Genomic DNA, 16,038 nt, shown 5'->3' with positions numbered 1-16,038 from the left:
TGTCTTTAAAATTTTAGAATGGGGGTTGATTTAGGTATAATTAATAAAGAAATATATATATATATATATATGTATATACACACACACTTTTTTTTATGATTTTACAAAAAAATTTGTTCCAAATATATTTTATACAGTTTTATAGTAGTAATTTTTCACAGTTTAAATCGGATCTTCATGGAAATATATAGTTGTCTTTAAAATTTTAGAATGGGGGTTGATTTAAGCAAGTAAGTAAATAAATAAACAAAATAAATAAACAAATAAATAAACAAAATAAATAAACAAAATAATAAATAAATAAACAAAATTAGAATGGGGGTTGATTTAAGCAAGTAAATAAATAAATAAACAAATAAATAAACAAAATAAATATGTGTATAAATATAAAATATAAAAATATCCTAACCTCAACTCACAACAAAAAAATTTATTTTTATATGTTATATTTATGTGTATAAATATACAATATAAAAATAAATATCCTAACCTTAACTCACAACAAAAATAAATACCACAGCACAGTACTACTGTGAATAAAAAAAGAGATTTAATAATGTAATTTTATTAAATAATTTTGTTTAAATTATGTTCAAAATAGATTTTACACATATTTATAGTATTCATTTCTCATAGTTTAAATTGGGTCTTCGTGAAAATATATAGTTGTCTTTAAAATTTTAGAATGGGGGTTGATTTAGGTATAATTAATAAAGGAAAAAAAAAAAAAAAAAAATATATATATATATATATACACACACACACACACACACACACACACTTTTTTTTATGATTTTACAAAAACATTTGTTCCAAATATATTTTATACAGTTTTATAGCAGTTTAAATCGGATCTTCATGGAAATATATAGTTGTCTTTAAAATTTTAGAATGGGGGTTGATTTAAGCAAGTAAGTAAATAAATAAACAAAATAAATATGTGTGTAAATATAAAATATAAAAATAAATATCCTTAACCTTAACCACAGCACAGTACTACTGTGAACAGAAAAAAAGAGATTTAATAATGTAATTTTATTAAATTATTTTTTAAAAAATAATTTTGTTGAAATTGTTCAAAATATATTTCACGCATATTTATAGTATTAATTTTTCACAGTTTAAATTGGGTCATCGTGAAAATATATAGCTGTCTTTTAAATTTTAGCATGGGGGTCCCTCGCCAGAGGATGGTCTATATTTGGGGTCCGTCGCATCCGAACGACTGAAATCACTTGTGAGTGCAATATAACATACAACCAGACGGGGGCAGTATTATTATCTTTGTCACGTTGTTTGACTTAGACAGACTCTCTTTTCCCTGCGCCAGCGTCTCGAGCGAGAGGAAGTGAATTTACCCATTTTTTGTTTAGATTTCCCCCTAGTCATCGTTGTGACTGGTTCATCACTATCACTCTCAGCCATAACACAGACTCCCGTCCTTTTTCATCTCTTTGAACTCTGCAAATATGCCTTTGGAAAACCTGGAGGAAGAGGGTTTACCTAAAAACCCCAATCTGAGAATAGCGCAGCTGAAGTTTTTACTGACTCTGGAGGATCACAGACAGGATGCTAAAGTCAAGAGCGAACTGATGGACGCCATCAAACTCAACAGTGAGCTCATTCAGTCACACAAGCCGCTCGTTTAGCAGAAATATCTCAGAGTTTCTGTATTACTGCAATATATGCAGCTGTTTCATGCGGGAGCTTTGTAATTTCCATGTGTTTTGTGGTTTCGCTAGCTGACAGGCTAAACCAAGTAGCACATTAGCTCATTAGCTGCTAATGCGTTTGGTGGTTATCATGTACACATTTCGTCTTCTGACGCTTTTGAATATAGATTTATTTATTTTTTCTTTGCATGGTAAAACAGGCCGTTGTCACCAGTGTTGGGCACGTACCTTTAAAGAAGTAATTAGTTATAGTTACTAGTTACTTCTCACAAATAGTTACTGAGTTAGTAACAGAGTTACATCATTATAAAATAACTAATTACCAGGGAAAGTAACTATTGCGTTGCTTTAAAAAAAATCTAATTTAATATAACTATAAAATAAATATAAAACGTTGTACACTAATCTACACTATTTTAATGTTGTTGTGGGCAGTGTTGGGAATGTTACTTTGAAAATTAGTTAGTTATAGTTACTAGTTACTTCTCACAGATAGTAACTGAGTTACATCATTATAAAAGTAACTAATTACCAGGGAAAGTAACTATTGTGTTGCTTTAAAAAAAAAAAATAAATAAATAAATAAATAAATTAAATATATTAAATAACTTGGATGACCCCAATATTAAATATGTTAAATGAATGAAATTTTAATGAAATTAATTACATTTTTAGTTTACTCACCAGACTAATATTAAATATCTGATATAATATTATAATTAGCATTCAACTTTAGCCATTAGAACTTTAGTAATTAGAGTAACCATGTATGAATGCATGTTTGTCATGTTGACTGAACTTAGAACTTGTTTGTAATTTAGTGTTTCTATGAACGTGTTGTTACTACCACGAATTCTACTATTAATAACAATATTAAACACACTAAGGTTTAATGAGCTGCTGGGGTCATGAATATTAATCACGTTGTCTGTGTTCGTTCGAACTGATTTGCTGTAATCAAAACAGGGACGATAATAGGTGAGCGCCAGCCAGTGAGATTGCTGTTTGCACATTAGTTCCGCCTACTACCGGAGAAACCAGCAGTTCTTAAAAGCTGAAGTATTCCAAAGGAGCTCCGTTGTTTTGAGAGGAAAATACAACAAAGAATATCGTTTACACGTAGCGCGTCAATTCTGCATGATATAAGACTCTGTTGCTCTGTATCTTTCTTTGCGTGTGTGTGAGACAAAGTGACGGCTAGTCGTGTGCCTTCACACTAGAGTTTACAGCTCGTCAAATACAGGTACGCTGCGCATCCATTCAGATGAACTGAAAAATAAAATTATAATAATATTATAATAAATGATAGTAACGCCGTATTTTATTGGCAGTAATGGTAACGGCGTTGTAACGTAGGAAACAGTAATTCGTTTGAATACTCGTTACTGAAAAAATAACGCTGTTTATTTATAACGCCGTTATTCCCATCACTGGTTGTCACACTGTTTATATTTTTTATATTTTTTCGAAGTAATTTCCTGTATTGAGACAAACCGTAGTCTCTACACTACAATTTTAATAGATTTTTAGATGATATTTGTGTCAAATCACGTATTATGGATATATTTTGTTGCATAGTTACTTAGAATTCAATATATTAGATAAGTGAAACACCTCAAATGTACGTATCATGATGTTGTGATTGTGTTTTGTAGATATGGCTCCGTACTATGAAGCTCTGTGTAAAGAGCTGAAATGGCAGGCAGACACGGATCTGCTGAGTAAGATGAAGAAGGCAAATGAGGACGAGCTGAAACGTCTGGATGATGTTTTGGAAGATGCTGAGAAGAACCTGGGAGAGAGTGAGATCAGAGATGCCATGATGGCCAAAGCTGAGTATCTCATACGCATCGGTGACAAGGTACAAATTCAAGCAGTATATACTCAGTTAAGCTAAATGACGTGTGGAAAACGATGATATTAATAATTCCTGAAAGAACTTTAGACTTTTTTGGGGGGAAAAAAAGAAGTTATTTGTCCTCTAGATGTGCTGGTTCTGTTAATATGTAACCGTGGACCACAAAGCAATAAGTGTCAGTTTTCCGAAATTGAGCTTTATACATCATCTGAAAGCTGAATAAATAAGCTTCCCATTGATGTATGGTTTGTTAGGATAGAACAATATTTGGCCGAGATACAACTATTTCAGTATATGGAATCTGAGGTTGCAAAAAAATCAAAATATTGAGAAAATCGCCTTTAAAGTTTTCCAAATTAACTTCTTTGCAATGTATATTACTAATCAAAAATTAAGTTTTGATATATTTACAGTAGGAAATTTACAAAATATCTTCATGGAACATGATCTTTACTTAATTTCCTAATGATTTTTGGCATAAAAGAAAAATCTATAATTTTGACCTATACAATGTATTTTTGGCTATTGCTACAAATATACCCCAGCGACTTAAGACTGGTTTTGTGGTCCAGGGTCACATATATTGTATATTATAGCGTCATTATTAATTATTAAATGGTAAGTTCAAACATTTGTCACCTGATGTTGTTCCAAAGAACGACAAAGTCTTACACATTTGGAACAACATGAGAGTGAGTGATTAAAGACAGAATTTTAATTTTTGGGTGAACTGACCCTTTAGTAATTAATGATGCTAAAATACACAGTATTTACAGATATTGCACGTCTAGATGCAGGGTCAGAAAACTCTTGAATTTTATCAGAAATATCTTAATTTGTGTTTTGAAGATTAACGAAGGTCTCACAGCTTTCGAACGTAATTAATGACAGACTTTTCATTTTTGGGTGAACTAACCAATTCTAAAAAGGAGTTACTATTTTGAATCGATTTATATAATTTTCTACAAACATATTATTATTTTTTTTTTTTAATGGAAGGAACTATACACTTACCGTTCCAAAATTTGGGGTCAGTAAGATTTTAACATGTTTTTGAAAAAATAGTCTCTTACTGGCTTTTTTTAAATTTTAAAACAACAACCACAACAACAAAACAGTAGTATTGTGAACTATTATTACAACTTAAAGGGGTCATCGGATGCTAAGTTCACTTTTACATGTTGTTTGAACATTAATGTGTGTTGGCAGTGTATGTACAAATCTACCCTATAATGATAAAAATCCATGCAGTGGTTTTTAATTAATCTGTAAAAATAATATTAAATATAATATTAAAAATAATATTTTCAAATCGAGCCATTCTCAGATGCCTGTCGGTGTGGCGTCACACCCACAGAGGGCGCTCCCTCGATAGTTGATTGACATGAGCGTCTTACCTCAGATCAGCTGTAACAGTCCAACCTCCATGTTTTGATGTCGGAGCAGGGATGTAAGTTAGACGAGAATATCTCGGGTTGAGCGATTGAGGTGTTGTGTTGCTGGATGTAATAATGATCGTAGTGGTCGTCATTTACTCCCGGCTAAATGTGGCTAAAGTAAACAGGCTCGTCACTCCACAGAGAGAAGAGAGGGGCGGGGCGAGCAGAGCTCATTAACATTTAAAGCAACCTCAACCAGAACAGGATAATTTGTGCAGAGCTGATTTTGGCAAGGTAAAAAGAGTGTTGTTTTACACAACCATTGAGAATTTTTAACCAAAGTATATTATAGACTTTTCATTAAGACCCTAAAAAATCATATCAACTTGTGGAAAATGGGCATCCGATGACTCCTTTAAAGTATCTGATGAACAAATGTAACTTGTTCCTCTGATCAAAGCTTAATTTTTAGCATCATGTGTGACACATGATCCTTCAGAAATCATTCTGATAAACTGATTTGATGCTTAAGAACTTTCTTATAATCAGTTATGAGAACAGAAGTTTCAAAAGAACATTTATTTGTAAGATTATAAATATATGTACTATCACTTTTTGTCTTTCAATTCGATTTAATACATTAAGTAAATAAACTTTTAAAAAAAAAAATAAATAAAAACACATTTTTCCCAGTAACTGTTCACATTTTCTTCTCCTTGTCTTTTTTTTCCTTTTATAAAACTAATACTGTCACTTTTGATCAATTTAATGCATCTTTACTGAATTGGAAAAAAAAAAAAAAAATCATACTGACCCTGATTTTTGAATGGTGATATATTTTTGGTTACATCTATTTTCCTTTTTCTTTAATGTCTTTAGTGAAATGAAAAACATTGATCAACCATAGTGCAATTCATTCTTTTCAGTAATGCACATGAATGAATTTCACTAAGGTTTATCAATGTTTTTGTTTCACTAATGTTTGTAAGAGGCTTTTCAATAATTATGGCCTATATGGCCCCTCATATATGGGTAAGACTTCCGGTACTTTTTCCGCTATAGGAAAATAACGAGAAGAATAACACGCAGTAAACTGTAAAACTGTTTGTACTGCAAACCAGTGTGATAATAATTAAGATAATACATTAAAATAATATGGTAAAACACACCAATTTGAAATATCAAACAGCAAAACCAGCTGTTTTGTACAGCTAAAAATAGCTGGATGTGAATGAGACCGGAAGCAAAAACCATAAAATGTACAAATGGCCACGCCCACTCATACAGGAAGAAAAAGGTGGACACATGTTCATTTTTTTTTTTTTCTCACAATATCCACACTGATAATATTTCTGTCTTTTATTTAGGAAGGAGCCCTGACTGCCTTCAGGAAGACGTATGACAAGACTGTTGCTCTTGGTCATCGCTTGGATATTGTTTTTTACCTGCTGAGGATTGGCCTGTTTTATATGGACAATGACCTCATCACCCGCAACACTGAGAAAGCCAAAAGGTACAGTATCGAGTTCAGACTTGTTTATTTAACAAATGCATCACTGCTCCGAATGTTGGGCCTGACTCTTGAATTCCGCATATATGAACAGTTTGATTGAGGAAGGTGGTGACTGGGACCGGAGGAATCGTCTGAAGGTGTATCAGGGCCTCTACTGCGTGGCCATTCGGGATTTCAAGCAGGCAGCAGAGCTCTTTCTGGATACCGTCTCCACATTCACTTCGTATGAGCTGATGGACTACAAGACGTTCGTTACATACACTGTGTACGTGTGTATGATTGCGCTCAAGAGGCCAGACTTGAGAGAGAAGGTAAGAGCTAGCCTAAAAAAATAAACAGTATTGTGTTTGGGGTCTGTAAGATGTTTTGAGGGTTTTTTTTTGCAACAGATTGGTACTTTTATTCAGTAAGGAAGCATTAAGTTGCTCAAAAGTGACAGTAGAAATAATGTTGCAAAAGATTTCAATTTTTTAATCCTAAATCCTTTAATCTTAAAAGGTTTTGCACAAAATATTAAGCAGGAACTGTTTTCAATATTGACAGTAAGAAATGTTTCTTGAGCCTTAAATCAGCATATTAGAATGATTTTTGGAAGATAATCTGACACTGAAGACTGGAGGGTTCTATAAAATCATTTTCCTCCTCAAATTCTGTTTTATTTTATTTTTCCCCAAAATTTCATTTTTTTCCGTTTCAATTTTTTTTCCCCCCATTTACATTTTTCTAGACTCTGTTTTGATGGTTAAATTTAAAGAATACTAATCAAAAAGCTTGTATAATTAATTTAAATCATGAAACTTGCACAATTTATTAAATTTAGCAAAGTGTATTTTTAAGGCCCTACAATTTTTTTTTCTTCTGGATTCTATTTTAATGGTTTCATTTAATTGACTTTGATTAATTGATTATATTTTACTGATTAAAAAATATATATTATTAATTTATTAAATATTATTAATTAATTTTTATTAATATTATTTATTTTTAATATATTATTATTATTATTATTATTATTATTATTAAATTATTTACTTTTTTAGAAATATTGTGTTGTGTATTTAGATTTTTCTGTCCCTAAGACTGGAGTAACGTTAATGACTGCTGAAAATTCAGCTTTGCCATTGCAGGAATAAATTGCATTTTAAAATGTATTGAAAAAATAATAATAAAAACGGTACATATTACAACTGTAATAATATTTTACAATATTACTGTTTTTACTGTAGTTTAATTAAAAATGCAGCCTTAGTGAGCATGAGAGATGTCCTTATGAATATTACAGTAAACACTTTAAAAACTTTTAGACCTTAAAAAGCCTTTTTAAATTTAATTTATTAATGTTAGAATTATAGAGATGAAATAAATTAAATAATGATTTTTAGATTAGTTTATCCCCCTTTTTTTTTTTTTTTAACTTTAATGAAAATGTAATAAACACTTGGGTTATATTATGTATATTGCTATATTAAATGCATTTTGTACACAATCTTATCCAGAGCAAAACTTAGAGAATTCTAACTGAACCATTAAAGAAAAAAATCTGAATTCCTGTACATGTGCTATGGCCAAAAAATGTACCTAATACAAATGCAACTAAACCTATTTGAAATAACCAAGCTAACACAAGGAATGATGTGATGTCCGATCTTCTCTCAGGTGATTAAGGGTGCTGAGATCTTGGAGGTGTTGCACAGTTTACCCGCTGTGCGTCAGTACCTCTTCTCTCTCTACGAGTGCCGTTATTCCGTATTCTTTCAATCATTGGGTAAGTAAAATATTGGCGGAGCGGGCCAGTTGCTCATAGTACAAACCTTTAAAGAACAATTGAGCAGAATGTTATTGCTTAACTAGCCACGGTCTGCTGTAAGATTAATGTTGTAAGCTATGTTGTTATTTATTTGCAATGTTTATGGAGTCTGCTCTTCTGTTATTGTTTAAAAATGTATTGCTCATATGTTCCATCTGTTTGTCTTCTGTAGCTCGAGTGGAACAGGAGATGAAGCAAGACTGGTTGTTTGCTCCTCATTACCGTTACTATGTACGAGAGATGCGCATTTTAGCCTACAGCCAGCTGCTGGAATCCTACCGCTCCCTCACGCTGGGATACATGGCCGAAGCATTTGGAGTCAGCACCGAGTTCATCGACCAGTACGTTCCCGCTTTCATATAAACAACTATGTAAACAAGCGTTATTTCTATGCTGACTTTGGTCTTTTTCTTTCCTAAGGGAGCTGTCGCGATTCATCGCCGCAGGACGTTTACATTGCAAGATCGACAAAGTCAATGAGATTGTGGAAACCAACAGGTGAAGACTTTAATGTTTGCGTGTATAAATCTGTGTTGGATCTTACGACGGCGTTTTAGTGCCAAATGTCAAAATTAGAGAATAAAGTTAAATTAGTTTAAAGTTAAATTACAAATAGCCTAATGAATGCATTCGAAGACATGAAAAATTATTTTCAAGCTGTCCCTATGAGTATACAACACATGGTATGATTTTTGCTAATAATCCCACGTATATTCAAATCAGTTCCCAAGACACTGGAATTTCTCCCAGTGCTCACAATCTGGGCCATGTGCAATATTGGCTATACTTCACAAAATTCTTTGACTTTATTCTCATAATTTTGACTTAAATCTCAAAATATTTTGACTTTATACTCATAATTTGAACATTATTCCCAAAATATTTAGACTTTCTCATAATTGTGACTTCTTTCTCAAAATATTAATTTTGACTTTATTCTTAAAATATTTAAACTTTATTCTTGTAATTTTGACTTTATCGCAATTTTGACTTTCTCAAAATATTTAATTTATTCTCAGAATATTTTGACTTTATTCATGTAATTGACTTTATTTATTCTCAAAAATGTTCCGCTTTATCTCAGAATTTAAACTCTTTTCTCAAAATATTACAACTTTATTCTCGTAATTTTGAATTTTGACATTTTCAAAGTGTTTCGACTTTATTCCCAAAAATTTTAACTTTATTCTCATAATTGACTTTCTCAAAAATGTTCTATTTTATCTTGTAATTTAGACTTTTTTTTCTCGAAATATCACAACTTTATTCTCAAAATATTTTAATTTCATTCTCATCACTGACTTTGTTCTCAAAAATGTTTATTCTCATAATTTAAACTTTATTCGCAGAGTATTTCTACTTTATTCCCAAAATATTAACTTTTTATTCTAAAAATATTTTAATTTTATTCTCATAAATTGACTTCATTCTCAAAAATGTTCAACTTTATCTCTGAATCTAAACTTTTTTTTTTTTCTCACAATATTACAACTTTATTCTTTTAATTTCGACTTTATTCTCAAAGTATTTTAATTTCATTCTCGTCATTGACTTTATACTCAATGTTCTAATTTTATTCTCGTAATTGACTTTCTCAATTTGTTTTGCCTTTATTCTCATAATTTTGACTTTATTCTTAAAATGTTATGATTTTATTCACGTAATTTCGACTGTCAAAATACTGTAACTTTATTCTTGTATTTTTGCCTTTATTCTTAAAATATTTTGACTTTATTCTTGTAACATCTACTTTATTCTCAAAATATGACTGTTCTCATGATTTCAACTTTCTCAAACTATTTTAACTTTATTTTCATAATAGACTTTTTCAAACAAAAAATTGACTAATTTTGACTTTATTCTCGTGATATTTTGACTTTATTGAAGTAATTTTGACTGCTGTCATTTTAACTTCATTCTTAAAATATTTTGACACCATTCTTGAAATGTTGACTTTTTTTCAAAATATTACAGCTTTCTCGTTATTTTGAATTTTTCCAAAATGTTATGACTTTCTTGTAATGGACACTTCCAAAATATTACGACTTTATTCATGTAATTTTAACTTCATTCTTAAAATATTTTCTTTATTCTTGAAATTGTCTTTTTTCCAAAATATTACGACTTTATTCACGTACTTTTGACTATAATCTTGTAATTTTGACTTCATTCTTAAAATATTTTTACTTTATTCTTGTAATTTTGACTTTTTCAAAATATTATGACTTTAATATTGTAATTGTAGTTTTTATTTTTTAACATATTACTAAAATGCTGTCCTAAGATCTGTAGTAAGCTAACTGTGTGCCTGTTTTTTTTCTCTCCAGACCTGACAGTAAGAACTGGCAGTACCAGGAAACCATAAAGAAAGGCGATCTCCTGCTTAACAGAGTGCAGAAGTTGTCCAGAGTGATCAACATGTAGTCCAGCATATGGCGTTTGACAAATACCCATGTCTTTTCTTGTGAACAACCTGACTTTTGTTTTATGTACAGTATATAATAAAACTGAATTGGAGGAAACCTTTGGAGTTTGTTTTGGAAAAAAAAGAGTCCGACACATTTCTTATAAATAACTGTATAAATTATTTTTTTTATATTTACAGAAACTTGTTACAAAACAAATATACTATACAATCTTTTCTTTAAATATTAAGTAAATCTACCCTACTGTGTTTGTTCATGAATTACATAGCAGCCAACACACAAAAGTCCAGCTGATCAATGATTTTTGAATATGTATACCAAAAAAAAAGACAAAGGAAAAAAAAAAAAAAAAAAAAAAAAAACGAAATCAAAATATACACACTTGTACATATGTAGAGGCTTCTTCCCCAAAAAGCAAACTGCGTTGTTTTTTTTTTTTTTTATATATATATCTTCGATTCACATTCCAAATCTGTGGTGTTCAAACATCTTCACAAAGCTTTCGTGATCTGAAAACAGTGGAGTTACAATTTCAAGGTAAACAGTACATTTATCCGCCTAAAACATTGGTTGAAATCACAGACGTAGCCACAAAAATATCTCTCCCTCTCGCTTTGAAAATTTCTAATATCAAAAGTAGTCATAAAAGAATAGACGGGACAGACAGGAAGCGTTTCTCATGTCATTGTCAAGTAAGTGTTATTCCTCTGCCATGCATTTCATCAGAGTTACCGCTCTACTTGAAGGGGAAAAGGGCGACGTGTGATTCCTAGGCAGGTTTAAAAAGTCTCTAAACCCTTATATAACATTCAAGTACTGTGAAAAAACAAATACACCAAATAAAAAGCTCTGCCTCAACAACAGTCGATGATAAACTAATTCAGGCACTTTCTCTTTTTGTCAGCGTTAAAAGCAAATAAATAATTAAAAAGCAGTGTATCCAATTACAACGTTTGGCAACAGTGGTGCACCTTTTGCACTGTACAACTGTTTTGTTCCCTCACCCAGTTAGAAAAGTCCTACAAAATACATCAGCCAGCCAGAAATCTTTTGCACAGTTAAACGGGCCATTTTGAGCACATTCTCCGACCTCTAAGTTTGAGATGGGGAGGAATCGTGAGAGAAAAGAAGCAGTATTGACACCTAAAAAAATACGGTGGATGATTTCCCACTACTGTGGCAACGATCCGTCCGGGGGAACTCGGCGTGAGACTAACAACAAGCTGTGTTCGGATAGAGTGGCGTATTGCATTATCGGCTTGGCAGTGAACCACTTCTAATAATCTTAGAATGTTTCCATTTACTAAATAAATAATAATGATCTCAACTGTACCAAAAATCGTTATCGAAAATGCCTGTGCAAAAATACATCTCCATATGTACAATTCTTTAACAAAATATGTATTCTGAAATAGGGATACTTCAATATTTGTATTCGGTTTCGTGTACGAAAAAGCCGAAGGAAAAAAATACACAAAGAAAAAAAAAAAAAAAAAAATCATGCTCTACTTCTCAGCAACCAATTTGCTGACTGACATCAGTGGAGTTCAGGAATTTACAGGAGTTTTAGCCCCAAATTACACAAAACGACATCTGAAGATCAAAAAAAGGATCTATTGCCTTTCAGTTGACAATGAAAATGAGATTTAAATCAACGTCCAGCTACTAACCTCTTTAGGGTCACAAAGAACAAAAGCTCGTGTGGGATCGACGTTCAGTCGCGGTTTAAGGTAGTGGTTATTTGATGAGATGGTGCTGGCCAGACTACTGTATGTGTGTCTCACAGTATTGAGAGTCGTGTAGATGTCTACTCCATTGCTGAGATGATAGTGTGTCTGTAATGTTGGTCTATGGCTCAATGTCAACTAGCCACGAGCCCCTTTCTGAGATTTAAACGGCACATGACGAAACCATGCCTAAGGCATCTTCACCAGGAAACTCTCTCCTACAATCATTATCGAGCGAGATTGCAGATTTTAGTACATTAAGATTTCAGCACATGCTTCTTTAGTGCTACGATGGGTTTTTTCCAACATTTTGTTCCAACAGGAGCAGTTTTTGCATGTGCTAAAAGGTTTACTGAATCAAGCCCTTAATGTACCTAAAACTGACTAGCTGTGGTTTTAAAGGAAAAGTCCACTTCCAAAACAAAGATTCACATATAATGTAGTCACCCCCTTGTCATCCAAGATGTTCATGTCTGTCTTTCTTCAGTCGTAAAGAAATTGTTTTTTGAGGAAACATTTTAGGATTTTTCTCCATATCATGGACTGATGCGGTGCCCCGAGTTTGAACTTCCGAAATGCAGTTTAAATGCAGCTTCAAACGATCCCAGGAAAAGGAAAGGAAGAAGGGTCTTATCTAGGCGATCGGTTATTTTCATTAAAAAAAACAAACAAAAAAACCCCAACAATTTAAATACTTTTTAATCTTGTCTTTCTCTCCCTGAACTCTGTGTATTCTAGTTCAAGACAGTTAGTGTATGTCGAAAAACTCCCATCGTATTTCCTACCTGAACTTCAAAAATCATTTCAAAATCATCCTACATCACTGCAGAAGTACCGACCCAGTCTTTGCAAAGTGAAGATCAAACACCCTAAACAAAAAAGGTAAAACAGCAATATAGGATGATTTTGAAGTTGAGGGAGAACATGAGATGGGATTCTTCTCTGAACCAGAACAAAAACAGTTCAGGCAGAGTAAGACAAGACGAGTGTTTGGCATTAAAACGTATATAAATTGTATTATTAAAATCGTTATTCTAGATAAGACCCTTCTTCCTCGGCTGGGATTGTTTACAGCCGCATTTGGGATCATTTGAAGCCGCATTTGAAACTGCATTTTGAAAGTTCAAAATCGGGGCACCATATCAGTCCATTACAGTATATGGAGAAAAATCCTGAAATGTTTTCCTCAAAAAACAATGACAAAAGGGTGAGTACATTATATGTGAATCTTTGTTTTGGAAGTGGACTTCTCCTTTAAGAGGATTACAGTGTTTTCTTGAGTTTCAAGAGACGACTGTTGCTCAGAGATTCGGTAAAGACATGCTAGGCTACTAACACAGACCTGAAATTCTTCAAAATAAACACAGCGGGAAAAAAAAATCAAATGCTTTTGCTAATGCAAGGTGTTCGAGCTTGATTTGGGTTTTTTTTTTTGTTTTTGTAAAAAAAGAAAATGCAATAAAACAGCTTCTCTGGATAAATCTTAAAGGGATAGCTCACCCAAAAATGTATTTACCCTCAAGCCATCCTAGGTGTATATAACTTTCATCTTTCAGACGAATATAAACAGAGTTATATTAAAAAACATTCAGGCTCTTCCAAGCTTTATAATGCTAGCAAATGGGTGTTGAGATTTTGAAGTCCAAAAAACTGTCCATCCATCATAAAAAAACTCCACACGGCTCCAAGGGGTTAATAAAGACCTTCTAAAGTGAATCAATGTGTTTGTGTGAGAAAAATATCCATATTTAAAATTCGTCGCACTCATGCATTCACAAGAGAATGGCGATAAATGTGATAATTTCTTGGAGGTGGATGCCTGCTGTTTGGGAACACAGTCATGTAAGACATTTCTGGAAGGCAATTATACAGAAATACTTTGATGACAGACTTTGCTTAGGCATTTCAGAATGACCATAACATTTCAGACACTGTGGAACGAGATCGGTCCAATGGTTAGACGGATTTTGCCATCCCATAGCGCAAAGTCGTGACATTTTTGATGCGTATGGAGGAATTTATTCGGCAAATGCATTTCCATCTCGCATTATTCACATTAACCCTTTTCCGCCAAAAAAAAGTCAAAAACCACCTCAAGCAAGTGTAAAATCTTTTTGGCAAATTAAGGGATTTTTATTCGAAATGTGGCATTTCCATCACTCGTTTCTGATGCGATACTTCAAAATGTGCATAAAAACAGGGTGATGGAAACAGCTTATGATACAGTTCAAATGTATGCATCTAACCTCCTAACCAGATTCGTTCTGAATGAATCTCTTCCCAAATCGTCCCCCCTAACATTTTTGTCTTGTTTTTATTAGTTTGACAAAAATGTCCATGGATTTTCATCATAGTTTTTGTCATTCAAAACAAGTTCGTTTGCTATTGTCTCATTTTCGTCTGTGAAAAAACATGTGGTTGACGAAAATTATTTGTCAACAAAATGAACACGTGTACGACGATTATGGTTTGTAAAGTTTTAAACATGAATATTTTTTTTACACAAAGGCATCGATTAGCTTCAGAAGGCCTTTATTAACCCTCCGGAGCTGTGTGGAGTACTTCTCAAGATGAATGGACACACTTTATTGGACTTTAAAATCTCAACACCTATTCACTGCCATTATAAAGCTTGGAAGCGCCAGGACATTTTTTAATATAAGTCCGATCGCATTCGTCTGAAAAAAAATTCATATACACCTAGGATGGCTTGAAGGTGAGTAAATCATAGGGTAATTTTAATTTTGGGGTAAACTATCCCTTTAAGTTAAAAAAAAAAAAAAAAACTCTTGAAATAAAATAATTGAATCTAAATGAAACTTTGAACTCAAAAATAATGGAAAATGGTACATGATAAATATTTTGTTCTGTTTGCTATGCAAGTGCTAACCTGTAAACAAAATGTGGTCTAAAAATGTCTAGTTTGCATAATCTTTAGGTTTAGGTTGCTCATGTTGAAACTCCACTCCTGTCATGTCTATCTGCAGTGAGTGTAGCTCAATCTAATACAGCCTTCCAGTGAGAGATCACGTGTATGATTAACTTAGGTTGATTGTGTGTCTACTTTAGGGATGTTCCTCTCCTGTACACTTTCTCCAAGGCTGAGTAGGATTTCAGTTTCCAGTATGTCCACACGCTCAAGCTAACATTTAGCAACTTATCTTGTTCGCGTCGCACATCCCTCCTACGCTTGGTAGTGTTGGTGAGGCTACGCACCAGCCCAAATCCGTACCTTTCGACCCCAGCGCGAGCGCTCAGGCTGGGCAGCTCATGCTCTACGCAGCAGGCTTTGTACCCAATGGTGCATTGTATAGATTCATTATAACCTCCGACAGGAGAACTATATCTCTCTGGCTTATTATCCTATCCCCGGAGAGTGCCCCTGCATGGCTTTGGGAGGAGATCCCCACGAAGGACATCAATGGGCCACCCAGTGTGCATTCCACCCTGAGGATTGTGGGAAGAGTAAGAGAAAAAGAAGGCCTCGTGCAGAGTGGCATGAGGGGGCTGAGGGAGCTCTGGGTCCAGCCTACTGCTCAGCACGCTCAGAGCCTCCACACCTGTGTCAGGGACGAGCCTTTGGCTGTGGGAAACACACACAAAAGTACAGAAATGTCATGTGTAAGAGCAAAAAGACTACATTGCATTCGGATGC

At 33.2% G+C, this 16,038-nt stretch overlaps 2 protein-coding genes across 3 annotated transcripts in view; one reads left to right on the top strand and one right to left on the bottom strand.

Moving 5' to 3' along the window:
* The first annotated feature begins 1,351 nt into the window (after positions 1-1,351).
* Positions 1,352-11,097, top strand: psmd6 (proteasome 26S subunit, non-ATPase 6). Its single transcript, XM_051122388.1, has 8 exons — positions 1,352-1,614; positions 3,329-3,534; positions 6,278-6,423; positions 6,515-6,734; positions 8,080-8,188; positions 8,403-8,571; positions 8,651-8,728; positions 10,558-11,097. Exons 1-8 carry the CDS (start codon positions 1,470-1,472, stop codon positions 10,652-10,654), a joined length of 1,170 nt encoding a protein of 389 aa, XP_050978345.1. The 5' UTR covers positions 1,352-1,469; the 3' UTR covers positions 10,655-11,097.
* Positions 11,098-13,800: 2,703 nt separating this feature from the next.
* Positions 13,801-16,038, bottom strand: part of LOC127172891 (ataxin-7) — a 41,926-nt gene continuing 39,688 nt past the window's right edge. For both annotated transcript variants that reach the window (XM_051122385.1, XM_051122386.1), the window contains one exon: positions 13,801-15,966. In XM_051122385.1, the coding sequence (XP_050978342.1) occupies positions 15,949-15,966 (18 nt within the window). In that variant the 3' untranslated portion in view covers positions 13,801-15,948. The remainder of the gene's footprint in view (positions 15,967-16,038) is intronic.

Source organism: Labeo rohita, chromosome 11 (assembly GCF_022985175.1).
Source record: "Labeo rohita strain BAU-BD-2019 chromosome 11, IGBB_LRoh.1.0, whole genome shotgun sequence".
Lineage (NCBI taxonomy): Eukaryota > Metazoa > Chordata > Actinopteri > Cypriniformes > Cyprinidae > Labeo > Labeo rohita.
The sequence above is the reverse complement of the archived record's forward strand: the minus strand, read 5'-3'. Positions and strand labels throughout refer to the sequence as shown.